Here is a 10,952-nt window from a genome sequence, read left to right as displayed (position 1 = left end):
AGTGGGGGGGGGGTGAGCGAGCCCTTTTATATACAGGATCATCTCTGTTCGTCCTAAGACTTAAAGTTACTCTTCACTTTTGCATGGATTTCTTTTTTTTTCGTATTTAGTATCTATTCGTTTTTAATATCATATTCAGTATAATTTAAATATAAGGGGATTATATTACTCCATCCTAATTACTCCTTGCCTTTTCACTAAAGTTAAATTTTGTATAAGAATACTCTGAAATTGGAAATTGCCCTTGAAGAGCTGACCGCTTAAGATTTTTTTTAAGGTGGCCTGCATTTCCAAAATCACTTCTCATGTGCTATTGTTTATACTTTTTAGAGCATGATTCACAAAATACTTTACTAATACAACAAACTTTAAGAAAGAGCCACCTGTACTAACATTGATCAAAAATTAAAAAAAAACAAGATTTTGATTACGTTAACTATACAAAAATAAATCCAATTTTTGTGGTTAATCTAAACATATGTAAAATTCATTAAAGTAACATTGTCTTAGAAAAAAATAAGACCCTAAGTATGTTTTAAAAATTTTAGGAAAAGGGGAAAAACACTCCTTAAATGGATGTAATGCTAAGGAAAATAGCGCCATCACATTCAGCAGATCCAAGAAACCTATTACAGAGGTTTCAAGTTCTTATATGCCAAAATTCAAAATTTTTCCTTTTTTTCTTAGACATTGGATGCGAGAACAGATGCGTGTTTATTTGCTCATTTACTTTTACCTGTTTTTCAGGGTTCGACTATATTAAAGCAGTAACCCTTAATTATCAGAAAACGGTTCATTAGAACGGAAATTAAAAATTCGAAGCTCCTTTTACGTGACAAAAGGAATTGTGCCTCAAAAAAGTGCAGAGCTCTGCCATTTTAAGTCGCAAAAGGTGATTTTTGTCCAAACAGGGCCGATATGTTGTGGAGCAAAAATTTGTGGTCGTCAATCAGTTTAGAGTTAGTGAGAAGCTATGTAAATTTCCTTTCGGTGTCAGAGGTCATCTTGCAGCATTCACTCCTAAACATACAAAGTGCATGTAAAAGGGCTGTTTTAGGGAACGTAACAGGTGGGAAAATGTTGCTAATGGGACTTTTTTAATCTTTTTTAAAAAAAAGCACACTAGTATGGGGTCAGTAGGTTCTACCGGCCAGTCCCTCCTACTCTTTTCTTCCTTGGTGGCTTACGATCAAGAAGAAGGCTTAACGGTGACTCCACTGATGATACCATCTATTATAGCCAAAGTCATAGATGGTGTTATTGTTGTGAATGGTGACATGTTATCTTTTCCAACAACACATTTTTTTTAACTTCTAAGTAGCTTTTCCATTGATTTTCCGGAATTACCATTGATTTTATGACTGGTGTGAGAATCAAATGTAAGAGCCATTTTTTTTCTATGGTAAAAGTACGATACGTTACTTGTTTCGGTCAACAAGTCATTGATGATACTATGTTCTTAGAAATACATTCTAAGCAATCAATGTATTATTTCTCGGCGCTAACCAACTGGTTTTAAGCGTCAATACATCATGCCGAGTTCATTGCGCAATCGATTTCTCAATTGGAGTTGGATACATGGTAAATGCTATCAGTGATTTGTTTCCGGTCACCTTCTTTGGCATCATTCCGAGAATATGCATTGTCCAGTGATTTGAAATGCTTTATGGACAAAATATTCTTTGATGGCTGATAAAACGTGTTTCGATCTCAAATTGTTGTGTCTGCAACCGGCTAGGTACCCTTTTCGTAATATAATGGTATCGAGCATTTTAGTTTGCCATTAGTGGGATTGGGCATGAATTTGATCCTAACGTACTTCAGGGCCCAATGCCCCCGCCCAAATTTTGGGGGTTAGATTTTTGGACTTGAGAGAAACATACAAAGATAGACACAGAGACCGACAAACTCACAGTCAGACACACAGGTATGGAGAGAGAGGAGAGAGAGAGAGAGAGAGAGAGAGAGAGAGAGAGAGAGAGAGAGAGAGATAAAAACCAAACATAAACACACAGAGTCAGACACACAAATACACAAAGATGGACATAGAAGTCCCAAAAGATTTCCTCAATTTTTTAGAGTTCTAGATGGCACCACAACTGATTTGTATTGGGTCACATTTTATTAATTGATTTTTGAGTTAGGTCAGTTTACAAATCACATATCAGATTAGTGTTTTTGTGTGCCTGACTGTGGGTTTGTGTGTGGTTTTTGTCTCTCTCCTTCCGTTTCTGTGTGTTTTTTCTCTCTGTGTCTGCCTTTTTGTGTCTGACTTTTTGTTTTTTTATTTCTCTCTCTCTCTATATCCGTGTTTGTATCTCTGATCGCGTGTTTGTCTGTCTGTGTGTTTGTGTGTCTGACTCTTCGTGTTTGTGTGTGTTTCTTCTCTCTTTCTTTCTCTCTCTCTCTCTCTCTCTCTCTCTCTCTCTCTCGTTTATTTGTTTAACTGTGTGTTTGTTTTCGTCTTTCTTTCTCTCTCTGGTTGTCTGACTGTGTGTTTGTGCGGGTTTTCTTTCTCTCTCTCTCTCTCTCTCTCTCTCTCCTCTCTCTCTCTCTTTCTCTCTCTCTCTCTCTCTCTCTCTCTCCTCTCTCTCTCTCTTCTCTCTCTCTCTCTCTCTCTCTCTCTCTCTCTCTCTCTCTCTCTCCGTGCCTGTGTGTCTGACTCTGTGTTTGCTTTGTCTGTGTGTGTCTTTATGTGTCTGACTTTTTGTGTTTGCGTGGATTTTTTGTCTCTCTCTGTCCGTGCCTGTGTGTCTGACTGTGTGTTTTTCTGTCGATATGTGTATGCCTCTCTGTGTTCGTGTTTGTTTTTTGTCTCTCTATCTCTCAAATCACTGTGGCATGCATATTTTTGGAATGATGCCAAAAGAGAGGTACCCGGATACAAATCACTGATAGTATTTACCATATATCCAGCTCCAATTGAGAAATCGATTGCACAATTAACTTGGCATGATATGGTGACTTAAAAAACACCAATTGGTTAGCGCCCTGAAATAATGCATTGATTGCTTAGAATATATTTCTAAAAACATAATATCATTAATGAGATGTTGGCTCAGCTGAGTAACGTTTTGTTCTTTTACCATAGGAAATCATGGGTCATACGTTCGATTCCTACACTAGACATGAATTTCATAAGATCGATGGGAAAAGCTGCTTAGAAGCTAAAAAATGTGTGATTGGGAAAGGTAATAAGTCGCCATCTTTAATCGTAGTTAACAATAACGCCATCTACGGCTTTGGTTAAGTAGCATTGGTGGAATTACCATTAAATATTCTTTTTGCTATTAAGCCGTTAAGGAAGAAATAAGTAGGGAGAATTGGCTGGTTGAGCAAATTAACCCCATAATACTCCGCCACCCCTAAAACATGGTATGCAACTTTGCAATATTTTATGATAGTTAGTAGTGCTGTTTATTTGTTATATGTAATAGCCCTTTTGTTTTCATGGACTGCGCGTAATCTTAGGGACGAATGCAGTACTATGTAGTAGTATGACGTCTTGAACTGGGTGTTTACATATCTTTTTGGCGGTTTTAAGATGATTTGCTATCTCCAAATTTTTGATTGATGGCATCTTGGCCATAACCGGACCAAGATTTCTGTCTTTTAGCACCAAACGGCTGAAATATTCATCTCACTGTGATTGCATCTCAAACTTATAGGTTACCACCCACTTACATTCAAGTCTTCCCCAATAGCTAGTCTGAAATACTGTAAAACTCTATAATCGTTCGTAATGCTGTATTTACGTTCCTTATTGAAAAAAAAACAAAGGGATGTTACATAGGACAAATATACAAAACTACTAGCTATCACACAATATTGCAAAGCTTTTGGGCGGAGGGAAGGGTAAGTGGTTTTTTTAATAGGATTGGACAATTCCCCATAAGCAATATTTCTTCAACTGTATTTACGTTCCCTATATTAGCTCTTTTTATTTGGACTTTGCATGTTCAGGGGTGAATGTGGCAAGAGGACCTCTGAGACTGAAAAGATTTATATAGTTTCTGACTAATTCTGAACTATGCACTTTCTTGAGGCACGATTCCCTTTGGTATGTAAAAGGGCCATTAGGACTTCTAATTACCTCTTGAACTAATTGTTTTCTGATATTTAAGGTCTACTACATTAATATAGCCAACCCCTAAAAACAAGCATAAGTAAATGAAAAAACAAACACGCATCTGTTCTCGCATCAAATTTCTAAGAAAAAATGCAAAATTCTGAATTTTTGGCACATAAACTTGGAACCTCTGCGATAGATTTCTTGAATCTGCTGAATGGGATGATGGTGCTATTTTTCTTAGCAGTATAACTCATTTAAGCGGTGTTTTTTCCCTTTTCCTAATATTTTGAAAATATTCTCAGGCTCTTATTCTTTTATAAATAATGAATTTAAAGAATGTTACATGATTCGCCCAATTCTTCAGTTGGGACGGGGGTCAGTGGCGTGACTCTGTAAGCTTAGCCAGAGTCGACCCAGCTCTAAATGGGTACCTGGAGAAATCTGGGGAAGGTAAACAGGAAGGGTGTGCGCAAGCACAGGATGGCTGGCCCCCAACCCCCCATTGTACTTCCTGGCTGAAGGGCCAAGAAACGGAGATCAGCACCGCCGGTAGGGACTGTAAAGTCTAATGCCGTATCCTTTACCTTACCTTTACATGATTCGCCATAACACTCGAATTAATTTTTATATATTTAACGTAATCAAAATCTCATTTTTTTATTTTTGGTTAATGTTACTTCAGGTCGCTCTTTCCTTAAAGTTTTTATGGCACTTGATATTAACCAAGTGACATATAGCAATCGCAAATTCTGTCGGTCTGTCTGTCGGTCCCGGTTTCGCTAGTTTAGGCACTTCCAGGTAAGCTAGGACGATGAAATTTGGCAAGCGTATCATGGACCGGACCAAATTAAATTAGAGATAGTCGTTTTCTCGATTTGACCATCTGGGGGGAATGGGGGGCCGGTTAATTCGGAAAAATAGAAAAATAGAAGTATTTTTAACTTATGAACGGGTGATGGGATCTTAATGAAATTTGATGTTTGGAATGATATTGTGTCTCAGAGTTCTTATTTTAAATCCCGACCAGATCTGATGACATTAGGGGGAGTTGGAGGGAGGAAACCTAAAATCTTGGAAAACACTTAGAGTAGAGGGAAATAATAAGCACAAGTCCCAGATACATGATCGACATAATCGGAACAGATCTGCTCTCTGGGGTAGTTGGGGGGGGGGGGGTAATTCTGGAAAATTAGAAAAAATGAGGTATTTTTAACTTACGAACGGGTGATCGGATCTGAATGAAATTTGATGTTTAGAAGGATATCGTGTCTTAGAGCTCTTATTTTAAATCTCGACCGGATCTGGTGACATTGGGGGGGAGTTGGGAAGGGGAAACCTAAAACTTGGAAAACACTTAGAGTGGAGGGATCGGGATGAAACTTGGTGGGGAAAATAAACACAAGTCCTAGATACGTGATTGACATAAACGTAACGGATCCGCTCTCTTTGGGATAGTTGGGGGGGGGGTTATTTCTGAAAAATTAGAAAAAATGAGGTATTTTTAACTTACGAACGGGTGATCGGATCTCAATGAAATTTGATATTTAGAAGGATATTATGTCTCAGAGCTATTATTTTAAACCCAACCGGATCTTTTGACATTGGGGGGATTTGGGAGGGGGAAACCTAAAACTTGGAAAACACTTAGAGTGGAGGGATCGGGATGAAACTTGGTGGAAAAAATAAGCACAAGTCCTAGATACCTGATTGACCTAACCGGAACGGATGCACTCTCTTTGGGGTGGTTGGGGGAGGGGTTAATTTTGAAAAATTAGAAAAATGAGGTATTTTTAACTTACGAACGGGTTATCGGATCTCAATGAAATTTGATATGAGAAGGATATCATGTCTCAAAGCTCTTATTTTAAATCCTGACTGGATCTGGTGACATTTTGGGAAGTTTGGGGTGGGGGAACCTAAAATCATGGAAAACGCTTAGATTGGAGGTATCGGGATGAAATTTGGTGGTAAAAATAAGCAGAAGTCTTACATACGTGATTTACATAATTGGAACGGATCTGCTCTATTGGGGGGGGGGGGGGGGTAATTCTGAAAAATAAGAAAAAATGACATATTTTTAACTTACGAAGGAGTGATCGGATCTTCATGAAACTTCATATTTAGAAGGACCTCATAACTCAGATTTCTTATTTTAAATCTCAACCGGATCAAGCGTAATTGGGGGGGGGGGCAGTTGGGGGGACCGGAAATCTTAGAAAATACTTAAAGCGGTGAGATCCGGTTGAAACTGGATGGGAAGAATAGATACCTGTCTAAGATACGTGACTGACATACCCGAACCGGATCTGCTCCCTTTGGTGGAATTTTGGGGGGGGGTAATTTTGAAAATTGAGGTATTTGTAACTTACGAAAGGGTGACCAGATCTTAATGAAATTTGATATTTAGAAGGATCTTGTGCTTTAAAGTTCTAATTTTAAATTCCGACCAGGTCCTGTGAATTGGAGGGAGTTGGAAGGGGAAACCAGAATTCTTGGAATACGTAAAAATTGGGGTATTTTTATCTTAAGAATAGATGATCAGATCTTAATGAAATTAGATTTTTAGAAGGAATTCATGTCTCAGAGCTCTTATTTCAAGTCCCGACCAGATGTTTTGACATTGGGGGGGGGGGGGAGCTGGAGGGGGAAATCTTGGAAAAACACTTGGAGTGGAGGAATCGGGATGAAGCTTGGTGGATAGAATGAACAAATGTTCTTGATACGTGATTGACAGAATCGTACTGGATTCGCTCTCTTTTGGGGAGTTGGGGGGAGGGTTTCAGTGATTTGGCGAGTTTGGTGCTTTTGGACGTGCTAGGACGATTAAAATTGGTAGGTGTGTCAGGGAGCTGCACAATTTGACTTGATAAAGTTGTTTTCCCAGATTCGACCATCTGGGAGGCTAAAGGGAGAGGAAAAATTAGAAAAAACTAGGTATTTATAACTTACGAGTGGGTGGTCGGATCTTAATGAATTTTGATGTGTAGAAGGACATCGGGACTCAGAGTATTTTGTTAGAGCTCAAACCATATGATCTCTTGGCTCTTGGCTCTTCTCGCCTCGTCACAAGTGCCGTATGAGCTCTTAGCGCTTGTTTATATTAGTAAAACATTTGATATAAGATATATATCAAATAAGTAATAAAATGGTATTTTAGTAAATAAAAAAATAAAACAGAAAAACAAATTGAATAGAATGTGGGGGGGTCCTACATCTCTAAACAATGAAGTGAAAACAACATACGTTTTCACACGACTTAAACTCACCCCGATCCCTTATTTATCAGAAAATAAAATGTTAAAAAGGCAAGATAAATTAATGAGGAAACAAGTTAAATTTGATCATTAGATTGAAATTTAATCTAGGCAAAATTGACAAGTAAAATTTCAACCGATTTCTAAACTCTTAGTAAATGAAAGTTCTTAGCTTATTTTATCTCTTAAATCTATTGCTTCTTATATTTTAGGTTAAAACAGGGTGTTCAGATTGAAGAAACTGTTCAAAATTTTGTTCTTGAATTTGAAAGAAGTGAAGCTAAAAGAAAATTCAGGCTGGTTTTATCAGAGATTTTTTCAGTTGTGGCTAAGGTAAGCTGTTTCTTTCGTACCCAAGGTTGGATCAAACATAACGTTTTAGAGGGTTAGAGTGAAGTTGGATGCCCCTAGATAAAATATTAACGAAGGCAACCCTTAAGGCCCATGGAATTTAGGTTAAAACTGTGACGAAGGTCCTTTCTTGTCCTTGTTTTTAAAGGCAGGAATTTTCTATTCGAAAATTTCAGGTTCTTTCTGTGTATAAAATGTTAATGGATTTGTTTTTTTTTTACTATTTTACCTCTTAAGTTAGGAATGTTAATATTGTAATATTTTATTTTCGATATGTGCAACACGTTTTTACTGCTTCATAAAACGCTACTCTTATATCTTAAAATGATTTTTTGGCATAAAAGAATTTATTAAAAAATGTTGAGACTAAAATTTATTCTCTGTCCTCATTTTCTGTCACTAAGGTCATGTGATCTCTTTCCCTGGCACTCAAGTTCCATGCCGATGCTTAACTAGGATCTCAGATATCTGGATGTAATTTTTTGTATTTTTTTCAAGTGATCCACCCTAAAGTTTATTCTCTGCCCTCCTTTTTCTGTCACTAAGGTCAAGTGATCTCTTTTCCTGGCACCCAAGTTGCATGCCAAGGCTTGATTGGAATCTCAGATCTCTGGATGTTGTTCTTTGTATTTTTTTTTTCTAGTGATCCACCCTAACGTTTATTCTCTGCTCCCATTTTGTGTCACTAAGGTCACGTAACCTCTTTCTCTGTCACCCAATTTGCATGACTTCTCCTCCTCCCAGATCCGGCACTGCTAAAAATGATTTTTTTCGCATATTACCGGCCTTCTTTAAGAGGATAATTGCATTGTGATTTGACTTGTAATAGACCTAATTTTGGAACTGTTGCTTGATGGCCTCAGATGAATGTGATCAAGCCTCAACATATAATAAGAATGTCACATTGAATTTGACTGTAAGCTCAACCATCCTACTATGGTCGTAGTATGTTGAGTACTTATATTATATTTTTGCTCCGCTATGGAAGGACTATGTTTTGATTCAAAGTGACTGGTAAAAAACTCTGTATAACAGTACAAGTTCATTAGTCGCTCTTATGGTTGTGAATTGGAATTTTAGACTGAGTAAAACTTTGCACATGATTCGTACTTGAGTGCCCAAAAGCTTGATTCTTTGAAAAAAAAGCTTGAAGTAGGCCAATCTTTTCTTGAATTTGCTTCTGGATCTGAAAATTCCAGAAGACTTTGTTTACAATCCGGATTTATGCCTGATAAACTTGGTCGAGAACTTTGTAATACTAACTTTATCACTTAGGACGTGAATTTGGCTAAAAGGCTAATTAGTTCATGTTTGGCTCTCAAAGATAATATATTTGGGCGGTAAGTCAAGGTTCATTTAAATTGGAATTTGTTTTTCTTAACTAAACGGCCGTTCAAATGTCAAAATGCTTATATGGCTTTTCATTATTCTGAGAAAATCTTCTTCAAAGTTACTCAAGATTTGTGGCATTTTTGCCACCCATTGTGCCACATTAGACACACGATTGAACTGAAAAGTTGTTAGAATTGCTTTTAGTTAGTAATCTTTTCAATTATGCAATTGAAATACATGCCAAAGTTTACTGACTAAGTGTCAGTTTTTCAACTTTTGCAAACGGCAGAAAATACTGCTGATAGGTTTCTCTACCAGAAAAATCTTTTCAGGGATTTTTATTGGAACATTCTTGCATTTACCAGTCGATTCTCCTCTTTGAGCTGAGTTCCGTGGTATATCTAACTCGGACAGTGACTTTTCATGTATATACGCGTTTCTACCTTTGGACAGACGTAACCTTCCCCCACCACCCTTTATGTAAATGAACTATCGTGTCTTGTGAATAAATCTGCATTCTTTTCCAGAAAGAGACAAGCCGTGACTTTGAAATTAAGAATGTGCAACTTTTTGCTACGGAATCTTTTATGGAAGAAGTATCTGATGTACTCTGCGTGGCAATGGCCGAACTTCCTAACTTACTGCCGCTTACCGATGTTGTTGATGCTCTCATGCAAATTGAAAACGGAGACTGGTTCATTGAAAGGATTGTCGCCAACATGCCAGACATGCTATTAGAAGGTAACTAGGGATACGTTCCTGGTGGAAATTTGAATTTAATACGTATTTGCTTCAAATTTAATGTGAATTAACTGCAAACCTGTAACAAGTTATTAACTAATGCCTTAATACGCATTGTAACGATTATTAAAATAGGAGTAGTTTTAGTGAGTTGACTATGCAAAATATGAGTGTTAATACCCATTAATTCTCATAAATTTGGCCATTTGCCTCTATTATCATCATTTTGATGGTTATTGTGAGGTTAATGCACTGAAGATGCTAGTCAACCGTATTCACATAAATTTAGTATGACGTTAATTTTTATCGTTCCTGCAGTTCATTCGCTCTCACCTGGGACGAAACATTTTATATTTCATTAAATATTATTAAATCTCTGTTAAAGCTGGAACGTATTGTAGGAAACTCAAATAAAATACGAAGGATTTTTGTACTTTTAAAATTAAAAAACAGTTATTCAATTAGTCTTGATCACAGCAAAGAAGATTCTAATATAGGAGGCACAATCTTTTATCTGAAACTAGCTGTTGGGGTGGCGCTTCGCGCCACCCCAACACCTAGTTTGTGGGGTGCTTCGCCCCCCCCCGCGCGCGTAAGTCGTTATGCGCCATTGTAGTTGTGTCCCTGTGTCCCACCTGTGAATAAAGATAGATATAAATATATGTTTTTAACTACGTAAAACATGCGAATATACAACATTCTTCGCTGTCCCATTGTCTCTGCATATAAATAGATTGTCAGGTTTACTGACTTTTGAACATGCAACATATAATTGTCCATGGGAAAAACAATCCGTATTCAGATCTATACCTCATTATTCTAATCATGTGTCCGTGTGTCTCGGTCGTCATTTGTGTCCCGGTGTCCCAGTTTGTAATTTCTCTTTGAGTGTCCCGGTCGTCATTTATATTCCCTGTGTCCCGGTGTCCCGGTCGTCATTTGTGTCCCGGTCTGTAATTTCTATTCGAACAATCCCTGTGTCCCGGTCGTCATTTATATATCCCGCCTGTGCCCCCGGCGTCCCCGTTGGTGTCCCTGTGTCCCGGTCGTGATTTGTGTCCGGGTGTCCCAGTCTGTAATTTCTCTTTGAGGTTCCCGGTCGTCATTTATATTCCCTCTGTCTCGGTCGTAATTTGTGTCCCGGTCTGTAATTTCTCTTTGAGTGTTTTTTCTTTTTAGTTTTTTTTTAGTTTTTTACCTTT

At 37.7% G+C, this 10,952-nt stretch overlaps 1 protein-coding gene across 2 annotated transcripts in view; it reads left to right on the top strand.

Moving 5' to 3' along the window:
* The window catches only part of LOC136031261 (integrator complex subunit 2-like), a 96,922-nt gene that overhangs the window by 22,276 nt on the left and 63,694 nt on the right, over positions 1–10,952 (top strand). For both annotated transcript variants that reach the window (XM_065710687.1, XM_065710685.1), the window contains exons 3-4: positions 7,539–7,659; positions 9,537–9,750. In XM_065710687.1, the coding sequence (XP_065566759.1) occupies positions 7,539–7,659; positions 9,537–9,750 (335 nt within the window). The remainder of the gene's footprint in view (positions 1–7,538; positions 7,660–9,536; positions 9,751–10,952) is intronic.

This window comes from Artemia franciscana, chromosome 9 (assembly GCF_032884065.1).
Source record: "Artemia franciscana chromosome 9, ASM3288406v1, whole genome shotgun sequence".
NCBI classification, from domain to species: Eukaryota; Metazoa; Arthropoda; class Branchiopoda; order Anostraca; family Artemiidae; genus Artemia; species Artemia franciscana.
This window is presented reverse-complemented; position numbering and strand designations above follow the sequence as displayed.